Source organism: Mytilus galloprovincialis, chromosome 6 (genome assembly GCF_965363235.1).
Source record: "Mytilus galloprovincialis chromosome 6, xbMytGall1.hap1.1, whole genome shotgun sequence".
NCBI classification, from domain to species: Eukaryota; Metazoa; Mollusca; class Bivalvia; order Mytilida; family Mytilidae; genus Mytilus; species Mytilus galloprovincialis.
In genome coordinates this window covers 100,239,094-100,258,388 of record NC_134843.1, presented here as the reverse complement: position 1 = coordinate 100,258,388, position 19,295 = coordinate 100,239,094, and the positions used below count along the sequence as shown (strand labels likewise).

At 34.2% G+C, this 19,295-nt stretch overlaps 1 protein-coding gene across 5 annotated transcripts in view; it reads left to right on the top strand.

The window, feature by feature from the left end:
- The first annotated feature begins 4,939 nt into the window (after positions 1-4,939).
- Positions 4,940-19,295, top strand: part of LOC143080944 (uncharacterized) — a 38,429-nt gene continuing 24,073 nt past the window's right edge. For all 5 annotated transcript variants that reach the window (XM_076257141.1, XM_076257140.1, XM_076257139.1 and 2 more), the window contains exons 1-11: positions 4,940-5,062; positions 8,260-8,565; positions 10,274-10,438; positions 11,178-11,294; positions 11,542-11,712; positions 13,598-13,721; positions 14,291-14,456; positions 14,992-15,120; positions 16,025-16,200; positions 17,058-17,159; positions 18,727-18,983. In XM_076257141.1, coding sequence (XP_076113256.1) covers positions 8,281-8,565; positions 10,274-10,438; positions 11,178-11,294; positions 11,542-11,712; positions 13,598-13,721; positions 14,291-14,456; positions 14,992-15,120; positions 16,025-16,200; positions 17,058-17,159; positions 18,727-18,983 — 1,692 coding nt within the window. In that variant the 5' untranslated portion in view covers positions 4,940-5,062; positions 8,260-8,280. The remainder of the gene's footprint in view (positions 5,063-8,259; positions 8,566-10,273; positions 10,439-11,177; positions 11,295-11,541; positions 11,713-13,597; positions 13,722-14,290; positions 14,457-14,991; positions 15,121-16,024; positions 16,201-17,057; positions 17,160-18,726; positions 18,984-19,295) is intronic.

The following is a 19,295-nucleotide window of genomic DNA, read 5'->3' as shown; positions in this document are numbered from 1 at the left end:
TGAGTTAAAACCTGAGTCTAGGGAAATAACTACTTTTGTAACTCATAAAGGGTTGTTTAGGTATAAGCGCCTTATGTTTGGTATTAGTTGTGCCCCTGAATTATATCAAAATATCATGCAACAAGTCCTTCAGGGCTGTGAGGGTGTTCATAACATTATGGATGATATTATTGTACATGCTAGTAACCAGGTTGAACATGATAAATGTCTTGAAAATGTTGTTAGGGTACTGCGAGACAAAGGTATTACTTTAAACAATGATAAATGTGAATTTAATATGTCCAAAGTAGTATTCATGGGTCATGTTTTCTCTGGTCGGGGTATTGGGCCAGCAGATGTCAAAGTCAAAGCTGTCGTTGAAGCACGTGAGCCAAGAACTTCAGCAGAAGTTCGTAGTTTCTTAGGTCTTGTTAATTATAGTGCTAGATTTATTTCTGACTTAGCTACTATTTCAGCTCCGCTGCGTGCACTTACTCGTAAAGATGCAACGTTCACATGGGGTAAAGATGAACAAAGGTCGTTCGATGAGCCAAAACGTCGTCTTGTAAATGCGGAAACTTTAGGTTATTATGACAAGTCGGCACTGACTAAGGTAATAGCAGATGCTAGTCCAGTTGGACTCGGAGCCGTGCTCATACAAGAACAAAACGGTGAGATGCGCATTATTTCTTACGCGAGTAGGAGTTTAAGCGATACGGAACGCAGATATTCGCAGACCGAAAAAGAGGCTCTAGCCTTGGTATGGGCGTGTGAAAGGTTTCATGTTTATATCTATGGAAGCCAGTTCGAGCTCTTAACAGATCATAAACCGCTTGAGTGTATTTACTGTACAAAGTCGAAAGTATGTGCTCGAATTGAGCGCTGGGTTCTCCGTATGCAACCATATACATATACTGTACGGTATATTCCCGGACCGAAAAATATAGCTGACTCGCTATCACGTTTGATCAAAGAAGGGAAAACACGTGACAATCGGGAAAATGTAACTGAGGAATACGTTAAATTTGTAGCTCAAGAATCAACACCGGTTGCGATGACAACACGCGAAATCGAAAGAGCTTCCGAGAATGATACTGAATTAAAGGCTTTCCGAGAATGTCTTGTTCACAGTCAGTGGCACCGTATCGAGTTCAAAGAATATCTACCGATTCGAAGTGAACTATGCGCTATTGGTCAATTAGTACTTCGGGGTACTCGTATCGTGATACCTATTAGTTTACGGGAACAGGTACTTCAGCTTGCTCATGAAGATCACCCTGGCATTGTTGTCATGAAAACGCGTTTACGAAGTAAGGTCTGGTGGCCAGGGATAGACAAAAGTATTGAGAAGTTTTGTCGAAGCTGTTACGGTTGTCAATTGGTTAGTCAGCCTAGTAAACCCGAACCATTAAAGCGTACAGAGTTGCCCTCTGCCCCGTGGCAACACTTAGCTGCTGATCTGTTAGGACCGTTACCGAGCAATCATTATATGTTTGTATTAGTTGATTATTATAGCCGCTATTTTGAAGTCGCTGTTACTAAGAATATTTCGTCGGAAAATATTACGTCGTTGATTTCAAAATTTTGCTTGACTCATGGATTGCCGTTATCAATTCACACCGATAATGGACCCCAGTTTGTTAGTCAACATTTTAAGAACTTTATGTCCGAACATGGTATAGTCCATCATAGAACAACTCCGTTATGGCCACAGGCTAACGGTGAAGTAGAGCGCCAAAATCGTTCGATAATGAAACGTGTCAAAATTGCGCAAGCCGAAGGTCGCGATTGGAAATTAGAATTGAGTAAATTTTTAATCATGTACCGTAGTACTGCTCACTCTACAACAGGAGTAAGTCCGTCCGAATTACTTTTTGGTCGAAAAATCAGAACAAAGTTACCTGAGTTGATTGATTATAATATTAATGATTTTGAAGTACGCGACCGAGACGCCGAACAAAAGGAAAAAGGAAAAAATATATGCTGATAAGCGTCGTGGTGCGTGCGAGAGTGATATTCGTATCGACGATCAAGTTCTAGTCAGGCAAGACCGTGGAAATAAAATGTCTACACCTTTTGTTCCATCTCCTTTTAAAGTGGTTGAGAAAATTGGTAATAGTGTATTGGTTGAATCTGACCAAGGTGTTCAATACAGGAGAAATGTGACACATTTAAAGAAATTTATTGAGAGAGAAAATAATGATTTATCATGCTCACAATCTGATGCAAACAAAAATGTAGTTAATACAGAGTCTGAAATTATTTCTAGTCACAAAGATGATTATGAGAATTTAAATGAATCTAGCAATTTTGATGAAAATAAGTGTTTTAGTTCTAGTCAAGATGAAACTTGTAGTATGAAAGATAGACCAGTCAGATTGAAAAGGTTACCGTCAAAGTTTGACGATTTTGTTTTGAAATAATATGTGTACCATTATGAACAATTACAAGTTACATGATTTATGTTATAAAGGTATTAATAAGATGTTGAGTTTCCGGTTACGTAATAAATGATGTACCTTCAATGGTGTTTGTTTGTATGCCAGTATCAGGTTCAATCCGAATATGCTAGCCACAAACAGTATATTGATGAACTCTTAATAAACATATAATAAAACTACTAATTAATATTAACTAGATACCATTGAGATGGGAGCCATCTCTGTGGGCCCCGCTGTCAATAACGTGGGGTAAATAAGTTGTATGGATAATCTGATATGAAGCATTATTTGAAGTTATTACATAGTCTCATGTGTGATTTTATTCTAAGATTTTAAGTTAAAACTGATAAATATTCTCAACTTACTTTCATAGTATAATAGTGATATGACTGCATGATGTGAACTCATTGTTGACTACTCTAAGGTGACTTCTGGATATATGGATTGATGTTTGAACAATATGTTTAAAGGTGCTGCCCAATTGATATTTGTCACATATTTTTAGAATTATGCCTTCAATATATTATGACCCACCAAAAAAGAATGCCAATTAAATGTTAAAAAATGAAAAATTGCTGAGGGGCTTCAACTTTTTGAAAAATATGGATTTTACTTTAAGAAAAATATAACACAAAGAAGCAAATTATTTCTATCAGGAAAATTGTGGAATAAAATTTGTAAAAAAACTTATACACAATATTGCTTAATTAGTTTACAATTGAAGATCAGCAAAACCTTGGAAATGATCACTGTAAGGAGATCTTGTAAACAGTAATACACGGGGTTGTCAACTGAAACCAAAGTTTTTTTTACCTTGACCTTTGACCTAGGAAGTTGTACATACATCATGACACGCCCTCTGGTAGTGGTTAAAATGGATGTCAAGTATAAACTTTGAAATCATAACGGTTATCTAGATATGGAGCGGACACGATCTTCACCACAGGACACGGGGTTGTCAACTGAAACCAGTTTTTGACCTTGACCTTTGACCTAGGAAGTTGTACATACATCATGATACACCCTCTGCTGTTGGTTAATAAACATGTTAAGTATTAAGTATAAAATCATAACGGTTATCTAGATATGGAGCGGACACGATCTTCACCACAGGACACGGGGTTGTCAACTGAAACCAAAGTTTTTGACCTTGACCTTTGACCTAGGAAGTTGTACATACATCATGACACACTCTCTGGTGTTGGTTAAAATGGATGTCAAGTATAAACATTATTAACTTTTTTAAAAACCCTAACTGTGCTTTATACAGACAAACCGGGCATTAATACAGGGCCATTACAGAAAAACAGGGCCATTACAGAAAAAAACAGGGCCATTACAGAAAAACAGGGCCATTACAGAAAAACAGGGCCATTACAGAAAATACGTTATTTTTAATAACTAGTCATTTTTGGCAATAATGTACTTAGTTGGTTAATAATACTATAATTAGATATCGGCCTAGACTTTATAATTGTACTAATATATGAAAATAAGATGATGTGGTATGGTTGTCTATGAGACAACTCTACACAAGAAACCAAAATGACACAGAAATTAAAAACTATAGGTCACCGTACCGTACGGCCTTTCAAATTGAATTGACGAGCAAATCCCACACCGCATTGTAACTCGTTCTTCATGCGACATCAAATTCAACGTCCCCAATGTTATCAGAGGTTGTTGCGAATTTATACATAATGCGCAGCCAAACAGACACTAAACCAAATCTACCGTAAATAGAGTAACTAAATAAAACTGGTCTTACCTAAAATTGTAAACAGTAGGGTGCGGGAATTTCTCGCTACATTGAAGACCTGTTGGTGACCTTCTGCTGTTGTTTTTTTCTATGGTCGGGTTGTTGTCTCTTTGGCACATTCCCCATTTCCATTCTCAATTTTATATATACAATAGATTTCATTTTGCTTACACAGTCATTTCTTTCAACTTGAAACTTCAACAAACAAACAAACAGCAAAATAAAGTGATTGGACCAGAAATAATTGTCACGAAAGAATTTTTTTTGTAGTAGCCTCAGTGCTTACATAGATCTACATAGTATTTCCTAAGCAGAATAATTTCGAGTTTTTAATAAGTATTTCGATGAAAATTAGTTATCTTTAAAAAACAGTACTACGGTATTACACATTTGTTTAGAATGGTAATTGATTCAAAACCTTCATTTCAGAGTAAGCCGCACAGGCACTTGTTTCTACTGGTATGGGTAGTAAACCCCACATTGACAGAAACAAGTGCCTGTGGTAAGCCGGCACAAGATTTTTTGTAAAAAATATTGTTTGGTCTAGGTACAATTTCAAACTAGAATATATAGAATAACCATACATTGTCTTGAAATATCAATGTTATTTGTACAAGGCTTAGAAACGAGATTAACATAGCACTGTGTTAAAGTCTCAAGTTTTAGCAAATGTTGTATTATGGGTCATTGTTATGTTACATATCTTAGCGGTTTTTATACTATTTTTCAGATAGTGTTTCTCGCCTTGTACGAGACTACAACGAGAATTCGTCCTTAGTGATAAAATGGCGGATAAACAACATTTTTTTACACTTTCACCAAATTAGGTTTCACTGAAGTCTTTACACATGCAACAATGTTTTATTGATTAACATTCTAAACAGTAGGTCTTTTGTAAAAGAAACTAATTGAAATACTCTTATGTTTTGGTACAGTTTGTGTGCATAATAAATGGAAGATTGAAGAGCATTCAATTATTTTTTTTATTTAAGGTTCATCATAACAAACGGACAAATATGGCTGTATTTACATGCCAAAAATTATTTTGAGTACAGACTTACCTGTGAAGTTGGAAAAGTTTTAATGCCTGGCATCCATTAGATATAATAAAGTTAAATGCAACTTGTAATTTATGAAAAAAAGGCTCAGTTACTCTAAAACTAACTCTATACATCAAACCTAATCCCAGCCTAGAACATCATCTAACGTAACCATAGCCATAGTTGAACCCTAAAGCATCATGAAACCTGAAGTAAAAAAAGGCCTGTGTTTGAACTTCAGTCAGGACTAGGTTCAGGAAAAGGCTGTTTGGATAATTATATAATTTACTTAACAGTGGATGTCCAAACCTTTATAGAACTGTACTAAACTATCTTTTTCTGGAATCCTTACCATGCTTACCCTAACCCTAATCATAAATGAACCATATTGCCCTATTTTAAGAAAAACAGAAGACACAGACACAACTGTAATAGAAAAAAATGAATTACTAGACTAGTGAAAAAGAACCTTAGGAATCCTATACTGTAAATCAACTATAAAATAAGTAACTATATAAACATGGTAAATGAAGGAAAAAAGGTAAATGTTTATGATGTTTTACCAAAGATTGTGAAATGGAACAAAATACAGGTTTAAGGGTTTTATACACCTTATCGCTATTCCTGGCTGACCCGAGAATTTGGCATGCTTGAACTTTTGACATCATACAACAATCATTTTTCTATTGTGGCATCGGATATTTTGTATTATGATGTCAAAATTTTACTTGAAACTGTGATATCCAGTAATGGCGGACAAATAGCGATAAGGTGTATTAGCCGTCATATTCATGATGTTGATGTCTCACACTTCTTATTGGAATTACCAAAATTAACCCAATGTAGCTCTTTAATTTATTAAGGCTTATGGTTCAGTTTATGTTGAGAGATTGGTATGGGTTAGGGTTAATCTAGTATGGCCATGTATATGTGTTGGGTGTACTTAAGTAAATGAAGTAAACTCTATATCAGTTGGGTTTGTTATTAAAGTATATATATATATATATATATATATATATATATATATATATATATATATATATATATATATATATATATATATATATATATATATATATAATAATAATATTTTTAAATTTGCAAACTGCATTTCACATCAAATAATAACAGTTTGTTAAAATATTGTCACTAGCGCTTTCATGCCTTCTGGCAATCTTCAGGCGACGTTTTAACAATGTCCTTAACGACACTGCCGTTGGTAACGTTTATTACGTTACAATAACGGTAAAGGGAGATAAATCAAACGTGTTTACGTAGATCCGTTTAATTTTGGCTGAAAGTCCTTTATAAAGTGTGCTTCCTTTGCCAGTCTTTTATGTTTGTTCGATTCGTTCATTTTATAGAACGGATATACGGTAAATTTTCCACTACTGCACGTTTCGAAATGTTCGCTCACATCTTGCATTCGTGTGGATGGATCTCGTATCTGTTGTCTGTGAACACGAACTCTTTGACAAATTGATTTACCAGTCTGTCCGATGTACCATTCCTTGCAAGTGCTGCATACAATACAGTAAATTAGGTTTACCGTTTTGCAATTCATGTCTGCATTTGGAACAATGGTTTGGCCGTTTTTCAATGTTATTTGCGGGCCGGTTGCCATATATTCACAAAGACCACATCTAGAGTCATTACATTTTGAAACGTTGTATTGTATTCCATTTGGGTCATAAAACTTAGCCCTTGTTAAAATCTTTTTAAGATTTAAAGGCTGTCTTTTACTTTTCAGGAATTTTTCTGTAGGGAAAAGCTTTTTTAATTTTTTCGTTTTTTGTAAAACCGGCAAATTTGCTTTTATGACGTTGAATATGTCAGGATTGTACAGGGTTATGAGTGCTAACAAACGGGATAAGTTCTGTATTACTCTCTTTACGTGCTGTGGACCTGACAAAAGACTGGCAAAGGAAGCACACTGTATAAAGGACTTTCAGCCAAAATTAAACGGATCTACGTAAACACGTTTGATTTATCTCCCCTTACCGTTATTGCAACGTAATAAACGTTACCAACGGCAAGGACATTGTTAAAACGTCGCCTGAAGATTGCCAGAAGGCATGAAAGCGCTAGTGACAATATTTTAACGAACTGTTATTATTTGATGTGAAATGTAGTTTGCAAATTTAAAAATATTATTATATACATTCTGTACACCGTGTTTATTTACTTTTGCTATATATGTATATATATGCATTTTATTTCATCATTATGGCCATACAAATATAAATTTTCCTTATTTGTTACTATAGCACTGATAGATTTGTTTACAAACTCTTCCCTGTATTGTAATCTCTGTCTCTCTGTCCTATCATTTAATAACTTTGATCAATTATTTCTATTAGAAAGGGATACTTATCTATACTAGCTAGCTATATCATATTAAAGAAATAGATTTTTTTTATAACTTAAAATGTTCCTTTAATTACTTCCGCATATTTAACATTTTTAATATTATATTTCATTTTGTATTTTGAAGAAAGAACAGCCCTATGAAGAGTTGAAAGAGACTTCAGAATGAAATCTTTAGCTTTTATCATTGAACCATCTTTATTATACTTAACAATCTCGTTTATATCCTACAGGTTAAAGTACAACAGGCCAACATGACGTCCTCTTTAACTCGTTTATATCCTACAGGTTAAAGTACAACAGGCCAACATGACGTCCTCTTTAACTCGTTTATATCCTACAGGTTAAAGTACAACAGGCCAACATGACATCCTCTTTAACTCGTTTATATCCTACAGGTTAAAGTACAACAGGCCAACATGACGTCCTCTTTAACTCGTTTATATCCTACAGGTTAAAGTACAACAGGCCAACATGACGTCCTCTTTAACTCGTTTATATCCTACAGGTTAAAGTACAACAGGCCAACATGACGTCCTCTTTAACTCGTTTATATCCTACAGGTTAAAGTACAACAGGCCAACATGACGTCCTCTTTAACTCGTTTATATCCTACAGGTTAAAGTACAACAGTCCAACATGACGTCCTCTTTAACTCGTTTATATCCTACAGGTTAAAGTACAACAGGCCAACATGACGTCCTCTTTAACTCGTTTCATTAACAACTTCTCTGAAGAAGTTGAGAGTGAAGGAAACCTCAGCAAGAACATCCTCCTTCTCCGAGAACGAGCCAGAACAGAGGAGAAACAGAAGGCTGTTAATTACTGGAAACTATTACGAAACACCATTCGTAAGGCAACACAAGCTGCTGTGGAATCAGATATTAAACAAGTCAATATTTCACATGGAATGCACCACCATAGAAAAATTAATCACCAGACAAAATTAAAATGTGTCATCTTCATAAAAGAAAGAAAGGTATGTTTAAAGCACAGGTAGGACCGCTATATTCCTTCATGTTTAATTGAAGGATATTTTTGTCATTAAAAAAATCATCATTTAAGTAAGTTTGAATTATCTTCCATTGTTCCATATCAGTACACCATTTTTGAGATTTTTAGCCATACCATGGAATAAATATAAACATATTCCAGTTTTTGCATTTCTAAGATATCTTTTGTATTAAAAAGTAAAATCACAGAGATACTGAACTCAGAGGAGAATCCAATCGGAAAGTCCATAATCACATGGCAAAATCAAATGACAAAACACATAAAAAACGAATGGACAATTTAAACGTAGGAAGACATACTCACTTATAAATGTGTGACAAATAAGACCATTAAACATTTCAGTAATACATGTGTAGTACAAAACATACATGACAAATTGTATTGCCAAACTACCAAAATGTAAACACCAAAATAATTGCTGTGAATTACATTTCTTTTAATGTCTACTACTATTTTTGATGTGTACATTATTAGTTTCATGATTTGATTTAACATTATTCTCTCTAGGAAGTAATAGAATCTTCATACCAATTAAGTTCAATTTCAATTCAAAGTTTTATTTAAAGTAAATATTCAATAATGTATTATAATTTCAGAGAAAGAGTGCCATGACTGTTTTAATTTCCAAAGGTGCTACTTGAAAATTTTGTGGAGAAAACAGGCATAATAATTAAAATTGATATATTTCATAGCAAATAGTAATTCATTATCATTTGCCAAAATATATGCTTGCATTTCACACTGATTATCTTTATAATTCATAGATTTCAGTGGTACAACATTATTAGGGCCCCGCCAAAGGCGGGTCGCCCTATAGTGATCAGTCTGTCCGTCCGTCCGTCCGTCCGTCTGTCCGTCCGTCCGTAACACTTTGTAATAACTTTGTGTCCGCTCCATATCTAGAGAACCATTATGATTTCATACTTTATACTTTACATGTTTATTAACCACCACCAGAGGGCATGTCATGATGTATGTACAACTTCCTAGGTCAAAGGTCAAGGTAAAAAAACTTTGGTTTCAGTTGACAACCCTGTGTCCTGTGGTGAAGATCGTGTCCGCTCTATATCTTGAGAACCGTTATGATTTCAAAGTTTATACTTGGCATGTATATGAACCAACACCAGAGGGTGTGTCATAATTTATGAACGACTGCCTAGGGCAAAGTTCAAGGTCAAAAACTTTGGTTTCAGTTGACAACCCCATGTCCTATGGTAAAGATTGTGTCCGCTCTATATCTTGAGAACCATTATCATTTTAAAGTTTATACCTGAAATGTATATAAACCAACACCAAAGGGTGTGTCATAATTTATGTGCAACTTCCTAGGTCAAAGGTCAAGGTCAAAAACTTTGGTTTCAGTTGACAACCCCGTGTCCTATGGTAAAGATCGTGTCCGCTCTATATCTTGAGAACCGTTATCATTTCAAAGTTTATACTTGACATGCTTATAAACCAACACCAAAGGGTGTGTCATAATTTATTTACAACTTCCTAGGTCAAAGGTCAAGGTCAAAAACTTTGATTTTAGTTGACAAACCCATGTCCTATGGTAAAGATACAATTTTTTAATGCACATTATTCACAGCGGGGCCCACAGAGATGGCTCCCATCTCAATGATATCTAGTTAAGAATGTTGTTTAATATAAAACTATTTATTCTTCCTTTATAGGAGTACTTGACTACTGATGGTAAAGTGGTAGAGATGTTTTTAGAGGATGGACGTCGTAAACCAGAAAAGAGTATGTTTGCTCCAGAGGAACCAATGGATAACATAATGTACTGTAGAGAGACTAAACAGTTTGTTGGATGGAAGAAAGGAGAAGATGAACTATTTGTAAGTGTATATTCTGTAGTACAAGAATTGATTAAACGTCTAAAAAAAACCCAAACATGGACAATATGTTTATACACAGTTTATACTCCTTACATCACAACAAGTTTTCATTTATGATTTTTTTTTAATACGGGGGAGATAATGACATTTATATTTTATTTTTCAGTTGATGAATGATGAGTTTGAGATTATTTCACAAGCCAGAGTTCCCACTAAGATTGATTTAGCCACCTACAACAACAGTACAGGGGAGATAATCACATTTATATTTTATTTTTCAGTTGATGAATGATGAGTGAGATTATTTCACAAACCAGAGTTCCCTCTAAGATTGATTTAGCCACCTACAACAACAGTACAGGGGAGATAATCACATTTATATTTTATTTCTCAGTTGATGAATGATGAGTTTGTGAGATTATTTCACAAGCCAGAGTTCCCTCTAAGATTGATTTAGCCACCTACAACAACAGTACAGGAGAGATAATCACATTTATATTTTATTTTTCAGTTGATGAATGATGAGTTTGAGATTATTTCACAAGCCAGAGTTCCCACTAAGATTGATTTAGCCACCTACAACAACAGTACAGGGGAGATAATCACATTTATATTTTATTTTTCAGTTGATGAATGATGAGTGAGATTATTTCACAAGCCAGAGTTCCCTCTAAGATTGATTTAGCCACCTACAACAACAGTACAGGAGAGATAATGACATTTATATTTTATTTTTCAGTTGATGAATGATGAGTTTGAGATTATTTCACAAGCCAGAGTTCCCTCTAAGATAGATTTAGCCACCTACAACAACAGTACAGGGGAGATTATTACATTTAGTCCAGGATTTTGTGTGGTAACTATTAAATTATAATAAGTATAAGTTTTTCTGCTTTTCTTTTTCCATTTATATTCTGAACCAGAATCTAGTCATTTTCAGAACCAATAAAAAATAAAAACGAAAACCTGTCAGCTCAATATGTGAAGAAAATTGTTCAATAACTCAGGTGTAAGTTTCAGTGCTGTGATAACTCGGTATTGTATTTGAATAAATTTGTTTTTGTTAAACTGGATATTTTAGTTGCATTGTTTTGTTATTTTAGAGTTGGGCATTCAGGTATGGAGCCAGACATCTTATACCGAGGAAAATGACTAAGACAAGATTTAAAGAAGACAAAGAAACTAGAAAATATATTCCCTTCAAACATATGATACTGGAAGAAACTGCCAGTAGAGCACAAAAGTGTTATGTCTCATATGTTAATAGTGTTGTGGTAAGTCACAAAAGTGTTATGTCTCATATGTTAATAGTGTTGTGGTAAGTCACAGAAGTGTTATGTCTCGTATGTTAATAGTGTTGTGGTAAGTCACAGAAGTGTTATGTCTCGTATGTTAATAGTGTTGTGGTAAGTCACAAAAGTGTTATGTCTCATATGTTAATAGTGTTGTGGTAAGTCACAAAAGTGTTATGTCTCGTATGTTAATAGTGTTGTGGTAAGTCACAAAAGTGTTATGTCTCATATGTTAATAGTGTTGTGGTAAGTCACAAAAGTGTTATGTCTCATATGTTAATAGTGTTGTGGTAAGTCACAAAAGTGTTATGTCTCATATGTTAATAGTGTTGTGGTAAGTTACAGAAGTGTTATGTCTCATATGTTAATAGCGTTGTGGTAAGTTATTAGGGCCCCGCCTTTAGGCGGGTCGCCCTATAGTGATCAGTCTGTCTGTCCGTCCGTCCGTCCGTCCGTCCGTAACACTTTAACTTTGTGTCCGCTCCATATCTAGAGAACCATTATGATTTCATACTTTATACTTTACATGTTTATTAACCACCACCAGAGGGCGTGTCATGATGTATGTACAACTTCCTAGGTCAAAGGTCAAGGTGAAAAAACTTTGGTTTCAGTTGACAACCCTGTGTCCTGTGGTGAAGATCGTGTCCGCTCTATATCTTGAGAACCGTTATGATTTCAAAGTTTATACTTGACATGTATATGAACCAACACCAGAGGGTGTGTCATAATTTATGAAGAACTGCCTAGGGCAAAGTTCAAGGTCAAAAACTTTGGTTTCAGTTGACAACCCCATGTCCTATGGTAAAGATTGTGTCAGCTCTATATCTTGAGAACCGTTATCATTTTAAAGTTTATACCTGAAATGTATATAAACCAATATCAGAGGGTATGTCATAATTTATGTACAACTTCCTAGGTCAAAGGTCAAGGTCAAAAACTTTGGTTTCAGTTGACAACCCCATGTCCTATGGTAAAGATCGTGTCTGCTCTATATCTTGAGAACCGTTATCATTTCAAAGTTTATACTTGACATGTATATAAACCAACACCAAAGGGTGTGTCATAATTTATGTGCAACTTCCTAGGTCAAAGGTCAAGGTCAAAAACTTTGGTTTCAGTTGACAACCCCATGTCCTATGGTAAAGATCGTGTCCGCTCTATATCTTGAGAACCGTTATCATTTCAAAGTTTATACTTGACATGTTTATAAACCAACACCAAAGGGTGTGTCATAATTTATTTACAACTCCCTAGGTCAAAGGTCAAGGTCAAAAACTTTGATTTCAGTTGACAAACCCATGTCCTATGGTAAAGATACAATTTTTTAATGCACATTATTCACAGCGGGGCCCACAGAGATGGCTCCCATCTCAATGATATCTAGTTATCCCTAGAATATATCAATATACACAACAAGAATCTCATCGCTTGGACGTCAGCTATACTCATTTCTTTTAGTCAATGTAATGTAAGCATATAAAAAAAACTGTAATAACTAGCTCACCAGTAAGACAAAAATGATTATTTGCATGACCCATTACTTGCATTGTATTCTTTGAAATGAATATAACACTAAATAGGGTTTCAATGATATAGTCTCATATGAAATTTATTTACTTTTAACTCAAAAACTCAATAAGTCTCCCACCTTACAATTGTTTTTAGTACCTAGGCTAAATATGTAAATCATATGAATAAAAGGAGATATGGAGTATATCTATGTCAATAAGATAGCTATGCATTGTCAGTAAAATTGCATTTGTGACTGTCAAATTACCACTTAACAGCAACAACTACCAAACTGTTATACCTTAATTACTACTTATTAATTATCAAACCTTAAAAACTTTTATTTTATTTTCAGATATTTAATGTGTTTGAAGGTAAAGAAGTTGATCAAAGACTCCACCTTCATGAAAGAGAAATATCAGCTTTAACATACTTCAATCCTCTAAAATATCTCATAACAGCTGCTATTGATGGGTCAAGTAAGTTTATTTTACTCTGAAATTGAGAATGGAAATATGTAATGTGTCAAAGAGACAACAAACTGACCAAAGAGCAGACAACAGCCGAAGGCCACCAATGGGTCTTTGATGCAGCAAGAAACTCCAGCACCCTAAGGTGTGCTTCAACTGGCCCATAAACAAAAATGTATACTGGTCCTGTGATTATGGACATCACACTAAACTACGAAATATACACAAGAAACTAAAATTAAAAATCATACAAGACTAACAAAGGCCAGAGGCTCCTGACTCTTTGGACAGGTGCAAAAATGCGACAGGTTAAACATGTTTTTTTGAGATCTAGCAAACTCTTGAAGAATTATTGAATTCTTAAATCCAATAATCCAAGTATAAAAACACATTTTTAAAAAACTGTAAATTCTGAAATTGCAACAAAAACTGAACTTTATTTATACCCTATTAGGGAAATACTTTACTAACTTCAACAACAATATACTAAAAAAAATACTGTATTAAACACATGAAAATTAGATATTTCTCTGGTGAAGAATCTGTTAATGTTGTACAAAGTCTTTTATTTGTTACAGTAAAAGTATGGGACAGTAAAGAATGGTTTCTACAGATGGTATTTGTAGGTCATACTCAGTCAGTCACGTCATTAGCAGTTTACCCAGAAGGCCCTGCAATCATGTCTTCCAGTAAAGATAAGACTGTACGTGTCTGGAACTTAGATTCCTGTGATGAAATGGACAGGTAATTTATAATTTTCAGTAATAAATCTATAAAAAAATGATATTAAGATTTCCACTTATGAATGACAGCTCTGATTCAAAGATTCACATGCACCAGTTTCAATCATAAAACACAAAAGTAAAACAACTATAAGTACAATAATGTGGATTCATTTATTTTCGTCAGTACCATTTTTTCATGGATTCAGGAAATTTTATATTAGATTTTCTGGTTTTTCCAAAGTTTGCATACATGTACATTCTTATTGAAAATTTGTAATTTGTTTGACAGTAAAATTCATGGTTCTCAGGTGACCATGAAATCCACGGAAAAAATATTGGTATCCCATGAATAATTATATGACCACAGTATTAAAATTTGGTATCCCATGAATAATTATATGACCACAGTATTAGAATTTGAAAAAAAAGAAGGTCTTAGCTCTGCAGGAAAATAATTTATATAAATACTGATTTAAAAAAAAAATGTTTTATGAAGAAATAGAAATAGTATGAAGGAAATTATGATAAATGATGATTGATTTCTTTGTCCTCAGAGCCAAGGTGGATGAGACACCGGAGGGTATGGCTACAGAACTGAACTACGATAAGTTTCTAACCTGGTCTGGGACACATGTAGATATGTGGAAAATACAACATCTGTTTAACATACACACTGCTATAGGGTGAGTAAAACATCTATTTAACATACACACTGCCATAGGGTGAGTAAAACATCTATTTAACATACACAGTGCTATAGGGTGAGTAAAACTGAAAGACCATTTCTCTAGGAAAAGTACAACATCTATTTAATATACACACTGCTATAGGGTGAGTAAAACTGAAAGACCATTTCTCTAGGAAAAGTACAAAATATTTTCACATAATTACCAAAGGTCTGATGAATGCAACAATCTGTATAACATTCACTCTAATAGAGAGTATGAAAACAGAGTGACAGTCTGTCTGATATCTATGTTTGGAAATATTGTAAGAAAGTTGTACTCTTAAAACATGATACTGGAATTGGAGTGACCCTACAAACCAACATTAACATTAGTTAACATTGAATTTAATTAACAGTGTTTCTTCATCAATAACTGATTAACTCATGTTGTTTATTGGGGGTCTCATTGGGGGGTTCCAATCCCGGTTATTGTTTTGTCAAATTCCTGCATCACGCTTACACTATATACGTGAGTAATTCTCATTTTTTTGTCATTTCCCCGGTCCCGCTAGACCTCATTTCCCGTTTTCACGACACAATAATTTGACTTTCGTGTGTCATGCTTACAAAAAATCGGCAATCCCGCGTCACGCTTAGACCCCAATGAGACCCACTTTATTGATGAAATGTTGCTTTACTTATTTTTACATTGTAGAAAGGGTTTGAAGGATAAGACTTAAAGAGATACAGTATCACTAAATTCTTTGCCACTTTTTCAGTGAAGGAGAATAATATTATCAAATCTCACATCTTACATTTATTTTGTCTGATGGTATACATGTTAGTGTGTCACATGGTATTGATTCTATGCATGTCTAGTCATACAGATTTATATTTTTTTATGTTTTTATTTATTTCAGACAAAGGGTGGTGGGGATCAAACACACATCCCATCCCTTTCATCCCGTCAGATCTGTAATAGTCAGCCATGACTGCAGTATTAGGATTGTGTCGCCACCTACTGGAGATGTCATTACTACTTTGTTACTGGACTCTAAAGTTGGAGTAGTGGATGCTGCATATTCTATAGAATATGGTACGGTATATTGCCTGTACTGTGCCTGTAGATGAAATTAACAATCCTCCAATTAATGAATTATCCTTATCTTAATAAATAAATGTCACAAAGCAAATATCTTCATGTCCCAATGTTTTATAACATTTTTTCCTCAAATGACACCAGGTCAACTGGGCAATTCGTTCAAAAAACTATAAATAGAAAAACATCAATAAGAAAAAATATTTACAAAACTGTATTTGTAGAAATTAAACCATAATAGGCATCTAGAAGTCAACATACAGTTTTCAAGGTATCTGAATCTCCCATAGAATTGACAAATTATGAAGAACTTTAAAAAGACTAAATAAGATTTCAGATTTCACAAGTTCAAAATTCATTCAAAGAAAAAGACCTTATGATAGGCCATGTTCCAGAATAAGAAACTGAATTTTTATGCTTCCTAGAAGAATTGGTGATCTTGCCTTTAAATTTAATCATGTTGTACTGTATTCTTTCAAGAGAGCTGATGATACCCTTCTTGGTATATATATATATATATACAAGTATTACATTAACTTCTTTCCCATAAACCATAGGGTTAGATAAAACAAAACAATATATTCATATTGCCCATAACCCAGACAGCTAGAAAACTTGACACTTTGACTGTTGGGTAAAAAGTGAAGGCTTTCAAAATATTTTCTCGCATAAATTAGAAAATTCTTACGCATTATTAATACAAATGTTTCCCGCTATTCTTGAAACGCGAGAAAATATAATTTTATTATGAAAAACACCTAATGTATTTGACATAAAAAAAACACCACCACAATAATATGTTATTATAAAGTATCAAAAAGAATTATTGAATATGATTTATATATTTTTTACAGATGATTTGTTTGTTGTAACAAACAATGGAGACATTATAAAGAGTAAAACAGATACAAATCCTTGTAGAATTATCAACACATGGAAATGTCAGAATCCAAAAGGTTAGTACAAAGTTTTATCTTCATAAGTTTGAGAGCTGTTTTGTTTTGGCTGTAGAGCATGTCTCAATATGATGATCCTGAAACAGCAATCAGTCTGTTTACCATTCCTTACATAGAAACAGCAATCAGTCTGTTTACCATTCCTTACATAGAAACAGCAATCAGTCTGTTTACCATTCCTTACATAGAAACAGCAATCAGTCTGTTTACTATTCCTTACATAGAAACAGCAATCAGTCTGTTTACCATTCCTTACATAGAAACAGCAATCAGTCTGTTTACCATTCCTTACATAGAAACAGCAATCAGTCTGTTTACCATTCCTTACATAGAAACAGCAATCAGTCTGTTTACCATTTCTTACCTAGAAACAGCAATCAGTCTGTTTACCATTCCTTACCTAGAAACAGCAATCAGTCTGTTTACCATTCCTTACCTAGAAACAGCAATCAGTCTGTTTACCATTCCTTACATAGAAACAGCAATCAGTCTGTTTACCATTCCTTACATAGAAACAGCAATCAGTCTGTTTACCATTCCTTACATAGAAACAGCAATCAGTCTGTTTATCATTCCTGACATAGAAACTGCAATCAATCTGTTTACCATTCCTGACATAGAAACAGCAATCAGTCTGTTTACCATTCCTGACATAGAAACAGCAATCAGTCTGTTTACCATTCCTTACATAGAAACAGCAATCAGTCTGTTTACCATTCCTTACATAGAAACAGCAATCAGTCTGTTTACCATTCCTTACATAGAAACAGCAATCAGTCTGTTTACCATTCCTTACATAGAAATGGAAGGATGAAATACTTCAGATCAAGCCACACTGTAAACGTGGGTTTTATCATGGTAAAAGTTCCTCCATCGTTATATTTTCATACATGGAGATCCCTGAATATAGTAACATCTACCATGCAGACTGAATCTTGACAGATGAATCGGGCAGATTTGTACTAGCATGAAATATGCTGTGGTCATTATCATATTAATATTGATATTACAGTAATAATTATTGCACAAAGATTTCATCAGCTTTAAACATTAAAGGCATCCATCTTTCTGCACCAGATGTGCATTTCAACAATATCTTCAATGATGGTCAAGGTCAAAATATGAAACAATATTTTGTATATTAGATTGATTTTGAAATTTCCTTAATGGTAGATGGTTCACTATTTAAACAAAACTTTTCGATACTCTGCACAATGAAGTTGCGAATGGTAAAAAAAAAGTTAACTTCTCTGTCCAGTGGCGGATCCAGGAGGAGGGTTCTGGGGGTTGGAACCCCCCTTTTTTGGACGATCAATGCATTTGAATGGGGACATATAGTTGGAACCCCCCCTTTGTCCTGGGTTGGGAACCCCCCCCCCCTTTTTCAAATGGCTGGATCATACACTGCTGTCGCCACAAAAGAAACTTTCAAGTTTTGTAAGATCCTCTTCATTTTTATAAGGCAGAAAGAATGTGCTTTCCTTTGATTATTCAATTGTATGAGTATGATACTTATGATATTGTTTATATATTTGCTTTTAATGTATTTGATATGTAATTTTTTCAGAGGCCTGTAACTATTTACTAGTGTATGAATATGTACCTGACTTTGATACTGATGTATGGGCTGCATTTAAACGAGGTCTGGCAACAAAAAGCATCAAGAAAGATGCTAGTGATGATGAGGATGAGGAAGAAGAAGAAGAAAAAGAAAAGAAAAAGTCCAAGAAAAGTCATAATAAAACTCTCCTTCTTGGAGGAAGGAAAGATGGATCTATTTGTGTATTTGATTGGATTACAGGAAAAGTGACATTTAAAGTTGATGTAAGAATTTTTAATTAATTGTACGATCAGGTTTCACAATGGCTAGCATCATGATTTGTATAATTGTACAATCAGGGTTCACAATGGCTAGCATCCAGATCTGTATAATTGTATGATCAGGTTTCACAATGGCTAGCATCCAGATCTGTATTGACAAGATTTTGATATCATTTGGCACCTGTAACACTAATCACTTTCTATTCAATTTGAAAAAAAGTACCTTGTGACACAGGTCCATCCACAGTATTAATAAATTTGAAGATAGCAGGATAGATATTATGCAAATAACATTTTAGAAAGTATGAAAAATCA